This window comes from Alligator mississippiensis, chromosome 12 (genome assembly GCF_030867095.1).
Source record: "Alligator mississippiensis isolate rAllMis1 chromosome 12, rAllMis1, whole genome shotgun sequence".
Classification (NCBI taxonomy): domain Eukaryota; kingdom Metazoa; phylum Chordata; order Crocodylia; family Alligatoridae; genus Alligator; species Alligator mississippiensis.
Window position 1 is genome coordinate 66,636,565 of NC_081835.1, and position 22,327 is coordinate 66,658,891.

Here is a 22,327-nt window from a genome sequence, read left to right on the forward strand (position 1 = left end):
GTATTCTAAAAGAAATGTGTGGATCTAAAAGTCTCTGTACCCCAGTTCATTTTCACAGGCTTTTGGAAAGTGGAATCACTAGTCAGCACAGGACAGTCCGGTGGATTAGGGACGCCAAAGTTCACACGCAAGAGGCCAGGCACAGGGCTGCTAGCTCTGTTTAGGCTTCCTCGTCTCGAGACACCGGAGAGAGACCAAATCACAGAAGTGGCAGGCCCACGCAGGCACAAGACATTCCCAAAGCTCCCAATTACAACTCATTCATTGTGGACTCACGAGTCTGCATTGCAGGAGAAAGAAGCTGATGACAAGATCTGGCTCTCCTGAAGCCAGAGGTCTACCTCCTCCTCAGTCTTCCCCACTAAGGCTATTAGCAGCTGTGCCTGCTATGTTGTGTATTGCAGAAGAAGTAGGTTTAACCCATGTATATTTAAATGCTTTCTTCAAACTGACCCTGATGGTTTTTCACTTGTAAAGCGACTAGATTTAGAACTAGCAGAACAGAAAGCAGAATATACAATTTATACAATACAAGTTATCTGAATCTCCTGATGGAGAAATGAATTCTGGAAATTAACCTGGAGTTAAACGGATCCTTATTTGTGGAAAGGTTTGAAACAACGATGACAAAAATGGACTAGGGAAACCAGAAAACAAAGGAAAACTTGCACACTAAATAAAACTGACTTGGAAATGCTGACTCTGCCTCTTTCCCTGAACACCTGGGCTCAAGTTCTCAGTTGCCTCATGTAGTGTCCCACTGACCTGCAACACCCCCTAATACTCATCTGCCTGCAGCTGGGTCAGCTCATGTTTTAATACCCTTCTTGGCCTTCGCCATTCCCAGGGAGACCGTCACACCACGCCCCCCAAACAGAGGTTGGCGTTTTACAGGATACTGTACTCATTTACATGGGTCAATGGGATGTGTATTGTGTGCGGAGAGAAAGCGTGCCCAGATACTCAGACATTAGTTGCATCTTGTACATTTAAAAATAGACTAACAACACTCAAGGATCACCCAACTGATCAACAAAAGTTTAACCAACAGAACATGGCGATTAATAACGGCAAATGAATGACAGCGTCTGCAATTACTCCTACATTTCTCCACCAGTGTCAGAACGCTGAGATGTGTAATACATCACAGGTCTCCATCTCTCATCTGTTCTCTCGCACAACTAGAAGAAACTCTGGAGCCAAAACACCAACCTACAAAACACTTGGTCCTTGAGAGGGCTCACCTTCCAATGCTGCTGTACATCCACAACACAAAATCAGTTAGCATTCAGGGATCCTACATGAACACAGCTGACTAATTCTTAATGCCGCGCACACAACGAGCGTTGTCCTGTCAACTGTGCTACCGAGACAAGCCTACCGAGTTATCAGCTCACTTCTAAAAACACGGGACTCGTGACTACAAAAACATTCCTGAGGAATCCAGGACCAAGGAGCAAATTTGAAAGTTTGACTTATTTAACAAATAAAAGCATCAATTATGTTATCTGTCCTTTGCACCAGAGATGAATCTCATATTAACTAATTACTTTGACCTCGTGATGCAAAAGACACGAGGGTAAGTATTTCTGCAGACTCTATGGAGGTTTTCTAAAAGCAAAGGCATCCAGATTAAAAAGGTATGCAGTAACTATTTCATGGAACATGTACGACCCATCACAAAACCACTACCTTTAGTAAAAGGAGCAAGTACTCTGGTGTGACAAACTAAATCTCTTTTTCAGTTTCCCAAATTTAGAAGCAGACATTTTCGTAGCAAAGAGGTAACCAATGATTACAGCAGATATTGAAAAATCTATTGATAGATTGAAGCAGTAAAAAATGTGTAAGCATAACAGTATATTTTGATCTTTTTTATTGCATGGGTGATTGAGGAAAGTTTTACTAGCAAATATAAAAGGTCTGTTTTATGATAAAGGGGTGTCTCAATTAAAGAATAAAGCAGTCTTCACAATTTCAAGTACAACTAAATTTTTATGATAAATTTTGCATGTTCCCAATACCATATCTTCCTTTTAGCGGTGTCTTCAAAACACTAACATAGAGGATAAGGTATCTTAGACACTTAGCCCCCATAGAATCAATTATTTAGGGAAAAAGAAAAGCTTATATAGATTTCACAATTTACAGTGCAAATATTCCACAAATTACTACAATAGAAGGGAATTATGTTGGCAAAGTGCCATTTTTAAAAGGGAGGGAATAAAATTAAAGTTGTGTGCACAACCTTAACTCTGCAAGCTTTGGGACACAAACGCCCTTCTTCAGGCACAGGGAGACTCTTCCAAAGTCTCCTTTACACCTGAAGGGTGTTTGTGCTCGAAAGCTTGCAAAGACCCTTTTTTCCAACTGTTTAGTTGGTCTGATAAAAGCGGTCGCTTTGACCCACAGAACCTTGTCCGCCTACGTCCTTAGACAAACACGGCTACAACCAGCAACCCTGCAACCTTAACTCTGACCTCTTTCGTACACCCATACAACACAGTTTAGTCATCTATTATCCAGATGCATAATCCGTCTCAAACAAAACCCTGGCAGCTCACATCAGCGATGTGGCCTTGCTCTTGCTAATCAGACAGTCAGGCCGGGGCAGAAAGAGACCCCGAGATGCTGCACACCACACTTGCTGTTATTCTTAAAGCGCGTTTAGAGACTGTTCCTACCTGGTGCACCAGTGACGTACCTGAACCACTAAGCAGCAGTGCAAAAACTAGGTCAGGCATAAAGTAAAGAAACTGTCAGTGACACTAAGAGTGGTGCAATTTATCTCATTTTTACATAGAGTGTTTTGAAACGATGATTCATTTACACATCCCTGGCTTCATATGTTTAGCATTACAGAGTACCCAGTAGTTTAATTGAAAGAGAAATAGATATAGATGTGTGTGTATCGCTCACAAGGAAGTATTGATAAATGTGTAGGTGGTTCCTGTAAGATTTATCTGTAAAAATATTGGCATGGAGATCCATTTCATTATGCAAAAATGGTTGTAGCAAAGAAAATTAGAGATCAAGAGGTGGCAAAGAAAGAGCATTACTTTAGTTTGGGTTCTCGTCCTTCACTCGTGTACTGCCAGCATATTAGTCCAATCAGGTCGTGCACCTTGGCATTTGCTATCGTCACAACTGTCATTGGCTGTAGTTTGTCTTGGCTTGCATGCAATGGGAGGTAGACATCAATTTTTTTGGTTGCAGTTGTTCCAACATGACCCTGTTGAAAAAAAAATGCATTTTATTAAGCCAAGTAAGGGACAACGTAAAACAGAGACACCACATGCCATTTTGTGTGGGCTATAGTCTATTACAGTGGCTAGAACCAAAATGTAATTTTTACTTTCTAAATGTTACATGAGTTATTATGCGTGTTTAAATAAAGTCCAATTCTTTTCAAGCTATTAAAAAATCTCTGTATGGATGACTGTGAAAGACGAGTCTCACGTTAGACACATTTCATGCATCTTCCCAATGGGAAGTTCCCATGGGGTGGGGGGGTGGAAATCAAAACTGTGGCAACATTCCCTATTCCCACAAGATCTTAAATAAGGAACAACTCTGCCACCCTACCTGCATGCCCAGCTAAAACTTACCCTCTCCCAGCACTGTCTAATGCTGAAATTACCCAGCTCTAAACTTTTGCTCTTTCCCATCCCCTTTCCCCTGCTTGCAGATGACTGCCGGGATCTCTTCTTCCCTTGACTACAGTCACTCTTCTCCGCGGCATCCCTGCCCCTAGCTCTGGTGTGGGCAGAATCCTGCCGCCCGCAGCATAAAAAAATGCTCAGCTTCATTATCATTATCAGCACCAGTCCCCAGTGGTTTCAGGAGACAGCTCAAAACTGCCCTGAGTTTAATTTTCCATGAGTTCCTCCAGCTTAACTCAGAGACTGAACCTCCTCTCTCCTCCTCTGGTGGAGCAGAGAAGGGCTCAAAGGAGTTCCTACTATTGTGCAAAGAGGGCTAAGGGTTAACGCGCAGGGAGCTCTTTCCCACTGTACATAAAACAGGGGAGGAATGAGAGACTGGTCTGCACAGAGCAACAGAAAGGCGGAGGAAAGGGCATGCAGTGGCATGTCTGGGAGAGGTCAGGCTGGGCAGGCCAGCAGGCAACAACAGAACATAAATTAACGGGACAACATGCAGGAATCTCATGGGTGCAAAGGACTCAGAAACACTGCCTCTACGCATAAGGATTACATGGCCACGGGCTACAAGCTGCTGCAAAGTGCTCCCACCAGGGAAAACCTACGTTAACCCTGCACCCAAGTAAGAGACTCAACAGCGCAACGACCTGCCACGCAAAGAGATGCAGGGGGGATTAGCTGGTTAAAAGTCAACATACTGTCTGTATGTCCCGGCAAGAACAAAACCAACTTATAACTGACTCCATAGCTAACCACTTAAAACTGAAGACAACCAAGAAGGATTAACCAGTATAATTGCATTTTATTGCAATTTATTGTATTTTAAAAAAAAAATTTGGCACCAGTGAGATTAAGACTTAATTGAAACATAAAAAATAAAGCAACATAAAGATCTATTAAATTTGTTAGAAGACAAATCTATAGCTGATAGGACTCTATTTTTAAGCTAATAATCTTTTAAGCAGCAAAAATATTTCCCCCCCCCCCCCCAACAAATTAACTGACATAAGGATGATATCCTTGCTTCATACCTAGAGAAAGAATTCTTTGATAGTAATTCCAAGTAACCGAATAAAAGTATTTATATTGGATACCCTGGCCGAGTACAGGAGACGTGACTGTTGTATGCTTGTTGCAAAATCAACTGATTTTTCACTATAGTTTTAAGTTGCAAAAGTAAAAATAATTTAAAAATGAAAAGAATTAACCTTTGCACGAATGGTCGAACTGGAAAGTACTGAAAAAATCCCCCAGTCATTTTCACCCCCTTTTCCATCCAGCAGCCACCACTACAGACATTCACATCCCGTTCTAGGAGCGCTGAGCAGCCAGAGGACACGAGGCTCATGTGCTGCAGGATGCCCAATGCTGCTGCTGCTGCTGGAGCTGAACTGCTCTTAGCAGTGGTGGGAAGCGCCTGGAAAGTTCCCCCCTCTATTCCGAGCCCTTGGCAGACATCAGCGCACGCTGGGCTCACTACAGGATAGTTACCTTTCCGGCTACAAGAGCTAGAAACGAGATTTAAAAAAAATGAAATCTGAAGTAGAACGCAATAGATATAGACTGGAGGAGCTCAATCCCGCAGGTCAGATCCAGTCCACAGAGCCATGGCATGGCGGTAGGGGAGCAGTGGCAATTAATACTGCCACCCCTTCTCCACCGCCAAATTTCTAATCCCCACAGGGCCAGACTGGCACCGAGACCTCCCCTGTGGCTGGTTTGGAGCTGGGATCCCCCCTGCCACGCTCTGCATGGCCAGATCGGGCTCCGCTGCGCCTACCCCACGCCCCAGATCAGGCCCACAGACAACCAGACACCACCACTCCTCTGACCCCCCGCAGTAAAAATGTGAGCACCACTGCTGCAGACCAATAACCAGAGGCAGAAACGTTTAATCTAGCACTCCAATTTACCCCATGTCATAACACAAGAACAAGAATACATCCACAAAACTGGTGGCAGAAGTAAAAGTGCTAAAAGGAAATAGCTTTACACAATCAAGAGGACTGGAAACTTCCTGCTCAGAGGTATCATCGACGTTAAAACCACAGTGGGATTCAGAGGAGGGCAAGGCATTTGTGCTGATAACAATCCACTGTCGCATTAGGCAGAAAAGATGTGTGCGAGCGATAGAAATGCTTCTGTGCCAGTGTGAACACCAATCAATCCCTACCTGAATGGGATTAGGAAGGAACTTCAAACTGTGGAGAGTTTATTACTTATCAGTCATCTGAGCCAGGTTACAAGTAACAGGGCTGAATAAAGAGGGGTCGGTCCTGGATTCCACTTATTAGTCTAAGTTCCCAGGAGCCAAAAACCTAGGAAGGGTGGATGCAGCTACAGCAATCACAAGTCACACTATCTTCCTGGAGTTTCAAAAAGCTCGCTCACTCGGGAGGAATCACGCAGAACCAAGCGAGTCACTGCCACAACGTTGAACTCCCTCTCGCGCCTTGAAAAGCGGATTCCATCTAGAGACTCGGGTGACCCAGGAAATAAAACATGATTACCCAATTCAACAAAGTGGCATCAAACTTATTAAAAGATTTTGTATAAAATTCAATGGAAAATCCATTTGGGGCCAGGGGCCTAACCATTTGGAGTTTCCTTAATAGCCTCCAATAAATCTGGGAGGCATAAAGGGGCTGTTAAATTAACATTTTCTTGATCTGTCACCTGTGGCACAGTTAATTTGTCAAAAATTCTTTTAGCTTGTCACTGGACACTGTATATGGTGACAAATGAAGTCTGGAATAAAACTGACAAAATATCGCCTTAATTTTCTAAGAATTGCACATTCTGGTTCCATTAGGCTTTTATTGTTAGAGATGCTAGGTCCCACCCGCCTTTCACAGAGGTAAGTGGATCCTTAAACTGGATCCATTCAAACGCATTTAAAAAAATACAAGCCTCTCAGAACCATTGCTCACGGGCAGGCTAGTGCTGTCACACATCCCACAGCCTGACCTCACCGAAACTGCAGCGTGACATTTTCACCCGATTTCACCATGCAGAGACAGAAATGCTGCTTGGCCAGAGAAGGCAGGATCCTGTGGGCGAAGTGCAGGGTTCCCAGGCCTGCCAGTGGCTGGCTGTGATCAGGACCAAGTCACTGAGCCCCTTTGGATCCCAAATCTCCCACCAGAGCAGCAGTGCTCTTTATCGGACTCCCTTAATCATTCATGGTGCTCCAAGTTTGTGTGTGGATATGCACAGTGCAGCTGGTCTCCTGCTGCTTTGAACTGCAGTCCCTCGCTCTGAACGCAACGTTGCTGAACAATGCAAGTTACTGAATTAGTAAAAATGCTTTCTTTGTTTTATACTGCTTTTTAATCAATCAAATAATTGGCCAATTTACTGACTGGGGTGGGGGAGGAGAATGAAATGAAAATAGAAAGTAGGAAAGCCTTGCTAGTAATATACAACTTGCATCTCAAAAGGAGATTTGGTAGGAAGGGAGGCTTTGCTTGCAGAAGTCCCACGTATGAAATGCTTTCTAAAATGAACAGCGCCACAACAGAGTAGGACAAAATACATGATTTGTGGGGATCCAGGAGGTCTTCCACATTCATCTGGGCTCGCAGTGTGCGAGTGCAGGCAGCCTGACGGTACGTACAGATGCTGCTGCAGTATCCAGACACAGCGCTGCGAGTTAAGGATGGAACCAGGAGCTCCACTATGAATTTTCATAGCTTTTGTGGGATTGGATCATTAATGTAACGAGCTTGAGTGTTTAATTATACAAGCTGTAGGTGCTATAATGATGACAGCATCCAGGAAACAGTTTATACAGAATAAATTCCACTGGCCTTGTACAGTTTTAGGAAACCCCTACATTATTAAATCATTTTTTACAATAAAATCAATATGCTTTAAATATAAAAATAGGGCTTTAAAACCATAAAGAAGAAATACATATTTTAAACTCCATCAATTGGTGCAATACAAGGAATCTTTTTATGATTTAATATCAACTTTTAATGAGAGTCCATCAGAGAATGTACACCTTTCTCCATTCCCAGATGATGTATCTCTTGAAAAGGTTACAGTATGGCCATTAATACACTTCTAAATTATATAGGAAATCTGATACAATCTGAGCCTACCCCCAAGGACAACTTTATCCTAAACACAGCTCTAACACATCTGGATAATGAAAAGCTGCTAAAATATTCAGTGAGAAAATTGTGCATGTTGTACCCCTCTCATGTCTGGGGTTTTCTTCTCTGCATATCTTGGTGGAAAATTAAAACAAAGTCCATAAACATTTCTTAGAGAAACATGTGATTAATTTTGTAACAATAATAATTTATTGAATCTTCCTGTACAATAGACTTCTATGACTAAATATTATATCACTTTAAGATTAGATGTTCTAATGATATAATGCAAAGATTTTACTGAATCATTATTTAGTGAAAGTCATAAAAACCTCTTAAAATTAATCTTTCATGCACATCCAGCTTATCCAAAGTTAGCATTTAATTAGATGGCCTTGGCACAAATGAGCTTACTACTTTATTTGCTCAATCAGTATATGTCTCTCCAGTAATTATAATTAATTCAAGTCATTGACTCACCTCCTCACAAACAATGTAAAACATTAGACAAAATGGAAACAAATGGAGATCTTTTTCCAAATGTAAAATTTCTCCTCTCCCCTAAATTGTATAAGTGAAATGTTTTTATTTTAGCTGACAGACTATTTAGCACGACAGACCATTTAGAAGTCATATCCCACATGTGACTCAATCTAATACGTATTTATACCAACGTTTAAAAACGGTTCAAATGTATAAACAGAGGAGAAAAACAAACAATCGAAACCCAAACAGATTAAGTCAAATTTAAACTCCCAGTTTATATGTTTTAAACATAAATAGCATCACTAAAAGACGAGGTGATCCAAACTCGAATGTTTCCATCGACGAAGACAGTATAATGCTTTTGTGGGTAGGAAACACATGAAAGCCGCTGTTTCTCTATACAAACAACGGATTCTTTTCTTTACGTAAAACACACTGCTAATGTTTCTAAGGCTGATCATTTGCTAATAAAAACAATAAGAAATTGGACAAACTAGACGCGCAGTGTATTTGAAAGATAAAGCAAGTTCTTAGGAGAAGGGGATGGAGGCTGGTCAAAAAGAAGGATATGAAAAACCAACATAATAACTGCCTAGCTACTCCAGAACGGTTTTAGCACGGTTTTTAAACACGTGCGCCAGAACGCCCGCTAGCATCGCACAGCAGGGAAGTAGTATTTTGGCGTTTGGTTGGGCTGCGAAATCCTGGCTAAGACCGTCCCACCCCGTACTGCAGGGGGGTCCACAGCCGAGACCAGTCCTCGCCAGGGAGACGTGGGCCTGGGATTTGTCGGCTGCGGTGCAGGCAGCCCCTGCGCTGGATGAAACCCAGGGCCCTCTGACAACATCCATTTGTTTATTTTATTTACATATTTTCCCCAACAACTCTCACGAAACCATCCATTCAGCCGACTTCTAAGTTCATGTTCCCGGGAACAGTGCTAGGTGCCAATGCTCACGTGCAAGCCGTGCTCGTTTCCTTCCCTTCTAGGATCTCGTGTCCCCAGCATCGCACAGCCAAGGATGGGAGGCAGGAGTGGCATTTGTTTCATCAGGTGATAATGCTGCCGTCAGCCCCTCTCCCCACTGTAAGACGCTGGCCAGTTTAAGTAACCTATCTGACAGACCAGTAATAACGCCAAAGAAGCTACGCTGGTGATCGGAACCAAGTAATCAAATTAATTGTCAATAGCTGCTCCCCTTGCTAACACATGGGTTATCATTTATCTCACTGCGCTGCATATAGCGGAGTTAGCAGATCGCAAAGTAAAATTCCATTAACACCCGTTCTTAATTTATCTCATTCATGCTGTCAGTGTTCATAAAAATTTAACCCTGTGATTTCCTGTTATACAAAACATAACAAAATATAAATATTTTAAAGCCAGGTAAATACACTATTTTTTATACTAAATTGTTGACTTCACTTAGCATGTCTGCCTTCAATAGCACCACACCATTTTTCAATTAAAGGTCCAGATGTTTCAAAGGCTCCAGTAGGCAACGACAGTTATGAGAAATGCTTTATCTGCATCGCAATGATCACTACAACATCAGCTCCAGGCTGCATTAACATACTCATGTTTTATTCTAGCCCCCCTCCTAACATACCAGTTAATTATACAACACACAGCTGAGAAACATAACCTCCAGAGCTGGACAGTTTCCTTACAAGCTTCCACCTGAACAAATTTTATACAGGACCTCAAAAAATGGTGAATTAAATATAGAACCGCACAATCAAGCATTCAGAATTATTGCCTGTTCCCTGCTTGGCATTCACTCCCACAGTTTAATAAACCTGGGTAAGCTCTAAGCAAGGAATAATATATAATTCATATAACAGAGGCATATTCCAATCATATTAAAATGTACTTGCTTATACAATTCACCTTAAATGAAAAAAGGTTTTCCTTAAAAGTGTTATAAACATGATTTCCTGTTCTGCTTTTCTTTTGCCAAATTCCTTTGGAAGTGAGGGGGAAAAAAAACAGTCCCCTGTTATAGTCCAAGAGGTCTCATTTACTTTAATGCTAATACCAGTCTTTAGACAAGTTCAGTCCATCTTTTCTCCTGCCATTTCCAAATGGCATCTTCCTAGGAGTGAAATACAGCCCTATGCAGCAGGCCAGCACAAGACCTATGCATCATTAAAGTCATGCACAGGACTTCGTGCCAGCCTTTCACTTCAGCCAAGGTGGTATTGGCTCACCGTGGAGATTATATTCTTATCAACGCAGTTACAACCGTTTGCCTGGAAAACGAAAATGCACATTTCGATTTATCAAAATGCGACTGCAATAGGCGCTACAAAAATGCATTCATTACACAAAATGAAGTCACCTCGCTTTTCATATACCTAAGGAAAGGGATGGCCTACTTTACAAGTAGTATTTACATTTTCCTCAGTAATAAACATTTTAACTTAATACTGGGGAATAAAGACTTCTTCTTTGTCATAACAAAGTGCAACAAAAAAATTTAGGATTAAACCCTACACCCATAAGCGTTATTTGTTTATTTAGAAATATGCCATGAAATGTTTTAATGAACAGATGCTATTCAAAAGATAAATGCCTGCACAAATATCCAATCCTTAAACAGGTCTGACACACTAATCCTATGCTGCTGTTGCATAAAGCAGACAGCTTAAGTTCCTTGAGGACATTATCCAACCTTAGGTGGAACGTTTTTAATACATCACCATGTCACTTTTTAATGTGCCACAATCTATTAACCACATGGCAAACTAACAGGGATTTTTAAAATATGGGTTTTATAGCTTTGTGCTGGTGATTAATTAAATAAATAGCCAGCATTTCACAAATCATCCCTCTAATTAGTTTAAACCAGACACTTTGCATTCACTGGCATTATTGCCATCTGAAGCTCACAGAAGGGCAGGAGCGTTACAACGACGAATCTGTGCTCTTCTGAAACACATCGTCACTGTGTAGCCACGGCTGGCACGGTACCACGCAGCCCCGAGGCAGAGGTACAATCTTCGCAGGTGCTGCAGTCAGCTGGAATTTGACTCCAGCTGCTTGGAAAGATGTTCTGTTTAATTATTCTCCCTCATCCTGAAGGAAACAATGGCGATAACAAAGAAGAGAGTTGTATCTGAAATGCAACCTCAAGTAGCAAGCTGTACGTTCAGAACTGCGCAAATATTTAAGGTAATGCCAGACAGGCAGAGTGATGAACGAACCGTCTGTCCTCTTTCAGCACTTCTCAGGGGCTGCAGTTACAGGTTATAAATGCTCAAGTACAGCGCATTTCAGGAAACTACTCAAAACTAATCATTAAAAAAGGCCCAAATCTAGGGGCTCAATTATTCTTGAAAAAGAAGAGAAAACCATCGTCTGTAAAATGTTCCTGAAAGCTCTTCATTTTTACAGTGCCCACCTAGAAAGTTTGTTACCACTCTTAGCTCAAATTAAACCCTTCATGGTTAATAAGTTTGAGGGTTAATACAGGTTTTTCTCTTAAATTATTAACAGGGGACTCCTACCTTGTCTTAGTTTTCACATGTACGTATGTTGTGAAGTATTAAATGACACGACCATAATTCTATTTTCCCTTTGTTATTGAGTCTAGAAAGCATCCCAGTGGGTCGCAGCTCGATTACTCACTAGAGATCGGCCCTTATCCCCCCAGCGCGTGATATCCTCTCTCAGCATCGGTGGTTAAACGGAAGGAGGGCTGGTTTCCACAGCCCGTGGGAAGAGATTCACATGCTACTTTGAACAGAGATTGAGGACAAGGAACAAGTCCCACTCAAGTTCAACACATGCATGAGACTGGCAGCCCACCTCACTTCATCACTCTGTCTCAACTGCCCTCTCGGTAAAAGGGCGGAAAAACACTTCCTGACCTATTTCAGAAGCATGGTCTGCGGAGGAATCGTGTCTGGCATTTTAGGGACACTGAAACCGCTAATTATTGTAGCTGGCCAAAAAGCTGTATATCACGCACAGCTGACCACTGGGGTGCTTTTGGCATTGTGTGTAAAAAGTTGTGACGGCAAAGAAGAGGAACCTGCAGCATCTGACCTCTGACAAACACTCTGGACCTGATTATAATGTCAATCAGGGAACATAGGACCTGAACAGGTGAGGCTCCGCACGCACTGTTCAAACTAAATCTGAACAATTATGAGTAGTAAAAATGTCAAGAAGCTGATGGAGACAGAATCCTAAAGCTGCTCCTGAAAGCAAGCCGTATCTCACTGGATGATTGTCCTTATATAAAGAGATGTGTACGCAGAGGTAACAGGCGACATGTCCTTTTTGATATCGATTCTTGCCTTCCAAAGAAGAGGAAGAACTGTCTTGATGCTCTGTTAAACAGGACTGTCTGCTCATGGTGCAACAAGCGGGGAAGCTAATGCCCAGAAAGTTCCCTAAGGCCTTTAAAGTAAGAGGCCCACCTTTCAGTAAGGCCAGAGTAGCCTGATGAGGTCTCTCCAGTTAAGAGGCAACCGGACGCAGCTCGAATGATGCATGTTACTGCGCAGGGCGTATCTCTGCTGTTCTTCATTCTCATACAGTAAACTAGCTCCAGAAAAACAAAATATCTGCCCTGCCTCTCCCACCTCAAATATCTTCACGGAAGGGCTCGAGCTAGGAGATGGAAGGAACACGCAGGAACATTCAAGGACCCTAGCCGTCCTGGTCTACAATACAGTACAAGACTGTCTGCTAACTGGCAAAAGGGCAACAAATACAGGCCCTCAGCACACTGAGCTCAGGATTGTAAGACATGCACCATGAGGTCTCAGCTTTGAGGTTTCTCCGTGACTGCAGCTCTTTCTTAACGTGCACCAGAGTTTTAGTCCAAGGGTTTTTCTCCCCAGGAAAGACTTCTCCACTGAGATGCAGTGATGCAGCCTAGGAAATTTCCCAACAGCTCAATTTACCCAGAATCTGTCCCTAGCTGTATGTCTACAGATAAAAAATGTTTGATCCTTCATAAAAATCAACACTGCAGTTTTGTCACTATATATTTTCAGAAAATGGTATTTGTTAGACGCAAAAAACTTACGCATTACAATCCTATGTCGTTTGCCAAATTAAATTATTCTTTTTTTTCCCTGTGATTGTGTCCAGAAAGCTATGCATCAACAGGCCTAGGGGAGTTGCTCATCCCTGTGTTCACTAGATAGTATGCACAATAGATAATTATTCAAACTATATTATTAGTGCTTGTATCTGATGTTTTTATGGAAAATGGTCCTAATACAAACAAAAAGGATGAAAACCTTCATTTTTACGTCTTATTTTGTGTATACTTTCACAGCATAATAGATATTCTTAAGTGATACAATGACTCATACATACATTGTTGTTCAGATGAAATAAAACTATAGTCCTGGCTATTTTTGGTAATTAAAGTTGCTGCAGCACTTTCCAGAAGATCAGAAAATTAATCTTAATATCTTGACTAACATCTCTCCCTGGTAATTGCATTCTAACTCTATATATTTCCGTCACGCTTGCAACTGGGTATAGGATAGGTCTTCACTTCCTACTCCTTAACTGTTGGTTCATATTGGAGCTTGTGAAAGGTGGGTGCCTTTCTGGGTCAAAATGATGCCTGAATAAAGTTTAAAAATGTGCTGGAATGAATAGCACAAGGTACGGCCATTGCCGAGATAGCAGAAGGCTTGGACTCTTGGGGTGAGAAGCTATACGGCAAAGTGAAAACAATGGAATCTAATTCAAGGACAAGAAAGCTACCTTGTATGTGGCAGAAAACTTACTCCAGAATTACAGCAGACTGCATGGCTGGAAAAGAAACCTAGGACTAGAAATATTTAAATGCTCTCTGTTTCTCCCCTAACCCAAGTCGCTATTTTTTCATTCCTCACATCTTTTTAGTTTAAAAGAGCTTCCCCGAAACAAATGGCTCTTGCTATTGCCAGCTGTCTGCTACCTTGGATCTTGTGCATCAATAAAGGTTAGCACCAATACTTCTATGCCATTGTGGAGTTTAACTTTAAAAGCATTTATATGTAAAATGTGCCATTTTAGCTAAAAGATACACTGATGGAGAATCAAACATCCACTTGTCACCTATAGCCAATATGAAAGAAAAACCACTCTGACATGCAAGGAATAGAAAACAGGCTTTAAAGCATTTCCAGGTCTTTTAATCAGAAGGCACTCTCCACCCCTATGATTTAAGCCAGCACCTATACTAGTACAGAGCAGAGAGGCTTCAGACAGGTACGCACTCCTTATGATAAGGCAGCCTGGATCCAGAAAAGGACCGAGGCATCTCAAATCAGACTCAGGCGGTCTTCAGGCACCAAATCCAAAACTTCAAGCCAATCCCGGGGGTATCTTGGATTGTAAGGTCCCCTTGATAGGTACAATTTCCCTACACACTACTGCCTGGCTTATGCATTTTATATTAAACAGACGTTGGATGAAATGCAGAAGTAGTTCTGGGAGCAGAAAGCAGAGGCTGGGTGCTGTAACCATTAAGCTAAAGGCATCTGCATCCTCCTTGCTTTCCTTCAGGCCCTTGAATCCTGTATGCAAGGCTGCATGGGGCTCAGTTCCCACAGAAGGAATGGGAGAGCCCCTGCCCTGCACCGTCTACAGCCGAGCGGGAGCGGCTGGTCCCTGGGAGTGCGAGGCCTAGACCACAGGCCTCCCACTTTGCTAGACCGACTGCCAGGCTGCCACGTGAAAGGTGGCACCATTAAGAACTACATTCAAGAAGAGAAAGGTGGGCTGTGCTCAGGTCTTGTGAGCAACAGGTGTTGGTGCTCAGCCTCAGGAAAAGATCCTGGGACGTGGATCCTAGGCAGACAGAGGTGTTTCCCAAAACCCCCAAGTCAGATGCCCATGTCTGGAGAAGGACAGGACTTGTAGAGCCACACGTGGTGCTGGAAGCCTGGATTTTGAATCCCAATCTGAAGAGCAAGCCCTGCTGCGTCTAACTTCACTGGATTTACATCTTTGTCTAAATTACAGTTTACTGTAGGTTTTCTATTTGTTCTAAAAATCTGTGCTCAGATATTTCCCTGGTGTTTTCTTCTTGCCAGCTGCAGCAAAGCACTGCACTAAGCCCAAACAAGTTGGCTTAATCTTTGAGCAAAATGATATTTCCACAGAGGATTAAGACAAGCATTCTTTGTAAACCAATTTCCCTTACTAAAAATAAAAGACATTGCCAGCACCAAGAGAAACACAGACAGACAAGACGTACTTCTCCTTGTTTCAGACATGCAAATAAAAAAAATCTGCTTGCCAAGGCAGCCAGAAGAGTGCATCTTTCATGTCAGGATTTCCTGGGTTTTGGTACGGATGGCTTTCCTCGGGAGCAGAGCAAAGCCAGGCCCTAAATGGTGTTCACTCTAAGTGAAAAGGCAAAATGGGTACGCTAGTCTTTCATCCCAACTTTGATTATATTATCGAGGTTCTTCATCAGTAGTTTGGGCGCACAAGTTTTAAAGAATTGTTCAGGTAAGAGAAAAAGGGATAGTGGGAATGATAAGAATTGCAACTCTTAGTACAGCGATATATGAATGCTGGTTTGAGTATGCTTTTATTTTCTTAATACAGGCCTGAACTAAAACAGCTAAAATATCAGCCGAATTAAAGACCTTGAAAATATCAGTTCATAAGGAAACAAGGGCGTTTAAGCACAATATTTTATCATCACAGGAAAGATTCGCATCTGAAGATTTTTCAGGTATGTCAAAAATCCCCCGTGGCAGGCAGTAGGGTTGCCGTCTCCTCATGATAGTTTCATAATTTGAAAGCTTTTGTTTCAAGAACAAAGGTCAGAATAAACGAGCGACCTAAAAACTGCAACCCCAAAAATGTGGATCTGAAGAAAAGAAACTAAACTGTGTTGTAAATAAGTGAACGTAAAACATATACATTCAAACCTAATGAAAAAGCAGACACTGAATATATTTGCTAATAAAACCAATCCATTTTTCTTTGACTGGTAGGAATGTTAACTTATGGACACGTTTTTCATCTGTAATTAAGTGAAAGATAATGACATTAGGCTAAAACTAAAAATCAATTAAACAGAGTAAAATGCAGCACAACTCAACCAAGAGATTAAACTAGACTGTCTTATAAAACATATTTTTTTTAATTTTCTTCTAATTTAACTTGTTTTAATTACATGTCCATTGCTTTGAAAATTCTTTTTACCACAACAGATCCATCCCCAAACTGTACAGTCATTAAAATTGTTCCCTGCACCTCATTTTAATTGGCCATTTTTCTTTCTTCTCAACAGTTTTGATAACATCCCATGGTAAGAAGCTAAGGCTTCGCATTTTGGAGGCACACTTGTTTCTTTCAAAATGTCCTCAAATCCTCCAGTTATTTATAGGGCAAGTTCAGAAGCATTTAATGAGCTCCCACTTGTACTCACAACAGTCTTTATTTCACATTATTTGAAATTCATCTGTTCAAGGAAAAGTATTACTTATTTCAACACAACAAGCACCAGTAACTTAGAGCCCAGGTTGCTGAAGTGCCTTCCTAATGAGGACAATCGTGAAGAAAACTCACGGAAGTCATTAGGAAGGGCAACACGAACATCCAGACAACCTGCACGTACAAGTCCTCCCACTCACAAAAACGAAGCCCCAACACGTCCCCCGGTTCTGGATTCCTCCAGCAGAATCCTCTTGTGCTCCAAGCAGTGAAGCGGCTTGGTCTGCATGTTGATGCTGGCTTGGCTAGCAAGCCAGCCTCCAGTGACTGTGCTGGAGAGAGGAAAGATCCCGCCAAGCAACATGAACTCTACATTAGACTTCACTGGTTTTTCAATCTGGCAATGATAGTTCAAGTGGGATGAACTTGAAGGTCAGCTGGAGAGCTGGGGCCCCAGCGGCAAGGCTCCTCCCAGGCTTCTCATGGAAACCCTCAGGAACTCTTCAGCCCAAGTCTCCATTCCCATTTCCCTACAATATTATATTATTACTTACTTCAACACAGCAAATACCAGTAACTCACATGTTACATGCACATGGACATCCTACAGGGGAAACAGAAGATGAAATAAGTTGCAGAGACTTAATCTATCCGCTTCCTATCAAGTCACAGAAGTTGTTTGATAGAGAACTGGAGGGGTTTTAGGGTCTCTTACTCCTCCTCTCAACCAGGGATTTTAAAATCAACCCACTAGATGAGATCTTATTTAGATAAAGAGCGGTCTGAGATATCTCAGGCGTCAGTACATTCGGAGAATTCTGTCACAGGGATAGAAAGGAGGAAAGACAAGTAGGGCTGAGTTTCACAAAGAGTTTTTTAAATATTCTGGACAGCAACAACATGCCTGCTTTTGTTCACCAGTTCCTTAAGAAATTTAAAATGGAACTTGATGAAACAGCCCAATAATTCTGGTGGGAAAACGGGGTATTCTGTAGAGCTTTATGCTGCAGTAAAAGAAAGACAGTTCAATGCAGTCTGAAAGGGAAAGTCATTATTAATTTTTCCATAGCATGCTACCTGCTTACACAAACTATTATCGCTGCTCCTCCCCACTGTGCCAAATGCAGCTTTAAAGCCATAAATGCTTTTAAACTTTCTGTCTCCGTTTCATGGCCAGCCACCTCCTCCAATCAAGATGGAACGGGTACTATAGCAGCTTGGTTTCCCCTTCGCACTGATCACAAATTCAGGAAGACACAACAATGGCAGAATTATAGTTATTTTAAGATGTTCTGTAACACTATTGCCAATGTATCATTCTGCATGAATGACAGTTACTGCTTTCTGCAAGATGCCTTTAGTGCCTCGTTTTATATCAGTGTGCGCCTTAAGTGCATTCTTTTTCACTTTAAAGGTAACCCCTCATCTGAATCTGTCCAGATGCAGTGCAAAGTAACCAACAAAACCAAGGGGAAGGTTGTTATAAAATAACAAAGCAAAGGGAAAATTGCTTGGTTTTGTATTTCAGTTGTCTCCCAAAATCTACTGCTGCAGCCATTTTAAAGATGGCATGTCTGAAACTATTCCTCTATCAAGAAGTAATGGCATCACAGCAGGCCAAAGTTAATTATCTGACATATTGCTGTCACTCAAAGACATGCCTCCAGCAAGCAATGAGAGCTGCAGGAACTGCAATCCTCGACACGCCCCAAGGTATTCTGAGAGCAGGAAAGAGGTGCTCATGGTCCGGTTAATGGACTCAGCATCCACTTACCAGCTGGCAGGAAAGCTGGACTGGTAGGACGGTCCCTTGGCCACGTTTTTAAATGCTCAGCGGGTCACCGCCCTTTTGGGGCAGCGCATGTGAATGGTTCTGCAGACCTGATCCCGAGGGGCAGCGGGCAAGCAGCACTGCACAGGACGTGCTTTCCCAAGGGCCCCAGGGTGCAGGGGGAGGCGGCAGGAGCACGTGGGTTACGAGGGCTGCTCTGGCGTGCCAGGCTCCTGGCACAAAACTGCTGTGCAACACATTTGAGAAAGCAGATCCCTTCCCATCCCCAGTGCTAATGTACAATTCCTCCCACCCCCTCCTATTTCAGAGGCTCCTGCAGAGCCCCCAGCCTCCCACTGAGGTCCGGGATTGTGCGACCACATTCCTCCATGCCAGCTTCTCCCATTCCTCCACATGTACTAGCAGCTGTACGTGTGCCCAAACCCCTTCTCTCCCCATTGCTCTGTATCTCCTATTCTTCTAGCCCACACACAACTGTCATCACTTTAAATACTGGGTTGACAAAGAAAAAAAACAAATCTGGCTGCTCCAGAGCCTGTCCTGTACCCCAGGACTCTCCTGTTCCGTTCTCTTGTCCACAGCTTCATTTACCTTTTCTTTTATATCATTGTCTCCTATGTTCTGTTTTAATTTTGTGTAAGCTGGTAGAATGGATCATCTTACAAGATGTTTTTAGCAAAAATGCTAAAGGATGTAAATGCCATTCTTTTATGGCATACAATTGTATTGTCGTGGTAAAAGCTGTGAATAAACTACTACTACCAGGTGCGACTGTGTCCCAGGCAGACAGACCGAGAAATGCCATCAGGCTGAGCACAAAACCTCCCTCTGCCTGACCGACTACACGGTTGCAGTGAGCGCACGTTTGGAACTGATGTGTGCCAAAAGGAGGATAATATCAGCCCCTACCAAACAACACGTACAGCATTATTTATTCACTCCTCTCACACATCTAACAAGCTTTCTGATATGCCCACAAGTTTGCGATAGGAGTACGTTAATTTAGAGATCACTGAAGTGTACAGGGCACTTGACAAGCAAGACAAGGTCCCCGTAGGAGGAGCTTGCACTCTAACTCAAATACGATTCATGGGATGATGGCTCGCGCAAGAATCGAGGGCAGGACGGCTTTGTGAAAGACGTGGATTGGAGGAGGAAAGTGCAGAGGATGGCATGAAAGGGAACACAAAGGCAGAAGTGGGAGGAAAGAAAGGGATAGGGACATGAAAGATTGCAGGGCAGAAATGAGCACAGAGACATAGGCCAAGGCCCCACTTTCCCTTCCAAGGTTATGAAATAGCAAAGTATATAAAATCCAAGGGCAGGAGCTATCGGGTGACTAATCTTTATCAACACAGTCAGATTTCCTCCCTGAACTGCTTTATATGTCAGTAAAAACAGCAACACTTAAGTATTTTGCACTGAATTCTCATTCAGTCCAAGACACGTTTTCTGAGTACTGAATTCATAAGCAAACACAGATCTTCATATGCACAGACCTATGGAACAAACCTGTCCCCTTCGTTCACGCTATTTGGTCCCACCTTGTTTAAAAAACCCATCAGGCTTTAAAATCAAGTCCAACTCCAAATAATTTGACCAGTGCTTCCGTCAAAAAAAAAGTCGGCAGCCGCTCTAGTAACTGATGTGCAACTGTTTTTGTTGCTGTTCTTGTAAAACCTGAAGCTATTGTGCCAAACCCCTCCATTTTTTCAAGGCAAATATGGAGAAGGGGGAAGGTAATTATGTACTCATAGTTGGTGTAGCAAATCAGTTAAATTAAACCTGTATTTCACCCAAGTTGTATAGGATGCAAATAACATCACTAACTTTTCTAATTTCATACTCTAGTACTCCCAAGTAAATAAAAGGGAAAAAAAAGTAAAGTTTTTCTCCCTACAAATAGAAACTGTCACTTACTAGGCTGTGATCTTTTCAGCTCATGCATCCTAAATGCATGCAGAGATATTATATGCACTTTCTATTTAGCAATTTAATTATATCTTTGCAGTCAGAGAGTGGCAATGGTTTGCAGTAATAATCAGGTGAAAGCATTCTCACATTAATATGCTGGAATCCGATGTGTTAATTTGATGCAACTTTGCGTTGACAATATGTGATTAATTTGTTCTAAGGCTAGCTATGCTTCCAGCTCTGACAGTTTAAAATGCTGGGTTTCTTTATCCATATCGCTATTTGACACGCCTTAGCCCACTGCTTTGCTAGGACCGCTGTTAATTTGTAATGAACTGGCTTTTCAGGGGGCTCCTTCATTTTTAATTCTGTCAGTGTCACCTCCTTGAGGAAAATTACAAGTTTCCTTAGGTGTGATTACTGCCAAGTGCTGCTGATAAGAGGTTTGAGAAAACAGGGCTTTATAAAGAAGTCAGTATTTAATCTGCTGAAACAGATTTATTGCCTCTAGACAGATAAATATAATAGAAAGTTCTCTCATTTAAAAGTCATTTTCAACTTCTCCTTTACCTCCACCCCCAAAATAAAAATACCTAGACAGTCTGGTTGTACGATGATTTGTTTAGGGAAAGAAAAGGAGATTATAAAGCATTTACAAATATAACTTAAGTGCTAGTAATAACAGGCACACAATTATATTCGTGTACAATTTAAACCTGGAAAGAAATAGAAGATGCACAAAACTGCTGTAACAAGATAAAAAATAATCCAGCCAAATCACGATGGGGCTGATCCTTCAGTGATCACCACTGAAACCAAGGGCAGTTATTCATGTGGAAAATCAGCAGCACCGGGCCCCAGCGATGTGCCCAGGGCTTCCCTCCAAGAAGGGTGATTTACTGGGAATCACGCCTGGCCAGACTTCCTGGGGTACCGCCTCCTCTTTCCAAAACTCCCTGCGAGGTTAAACTACCTCCCCCTTGACTCTGGGGTGCTGACAGGACACTATTCCTCGCACTCGGGGCAAATTAAATTGGCATCGGAGAATAACCCTGCCTCAACTCTACGAATGATGTTGGCAGTAGCAGTAAGCATGGTTTGAACTTCTGCTGGAGCAGGGAATTACGTTTTAAAAGCTGCCCATAACCAAGTGACGTCTCTTAGGCTCTTCATACAGAGAAAGAGACAAATGTTAACTACACGCTAGGGCTAGGATGGCTGGCCAGTTGGGATACTTATTTTAATCTTTTAATAAGAATAACCCCCCCCCCCCCCCCCCCATTAATGTAGGTGTCAGGTGAACGTCATGCTGTCACTCATCACAGAAGTATCGGAGCACCTTCCAAGCTTGCAAAGAAGAATTTTTTCCAGCTATTTGACTTGATCTAATAAAAGATATCAGATTTACCCAAAGAACCCTGTCTGCCTACGTCCTTAGACCAACACGGCTACAACCCACACCCCTGGAGCAGCTTCCAGGCAGAATCAATGGAAAGCGCAGAGTCCTCGGGGGCCTATGCTGGAATGCACCAAGTGCACAGACCACCGAGGCGTGTACACACGTGCCTACATCTGCTCTCCTCCTCCACCTACTTCTTCAGATTTCATCCACCCAATCCCGACACCTTCTCTTACATTATCAACTGTTGGGCACAGGGACGCTGCCTTTATCTGTGTTTGTACAGAGCCCAATGCAAGGAGGCCCTGACCCTGCAGACCTCAGGAGGATACAAATGAATGACGACTGCTACTCCAGTAGTGAAATGAGCTACCCCTGGAAAAGGATCCCACTAAACACAATCGCTGACAGATGTGCTACCACCTAATACATGTGCTCACATGAATCAGTTCCCCACTTTGTGCAGCACCCAGTTGCCCTTCACCACAACACAACAGTCCCAGAGTCCGAGCATCGTAACACCCAAAGGACTTGCGCCCCAGGAAGAAGCTTTACAAACATGAG

General features: G+C 42.5%; 1 protein-coding gene across 7 annotated transcripts in view; it reads right to left on the reverse strand.

The window, feature by feature from the left end:
* Nucleotides 1-22,327, reverse strand: part of MAPKAP1 (MAPK associated protein 1) — a 138,020-nt gene that overhangs the window by 66,688 nt on the left and 49,005 nt on the right. For all 7 annotated transcript variants that reach the window (XM_019495313.2, XM_019495312.2, XM_059715755.1 and 4 more), the window contains one exon: nt 3,060-3,232. In XM_019495313.2, coding sequence (XP_019350858.1) covers nt 3,060-3,232 — 173 coding nt within the window. The remainder of the gene's footprint in view (nt 1-3,059; nt 3,233-22,327) is intronic.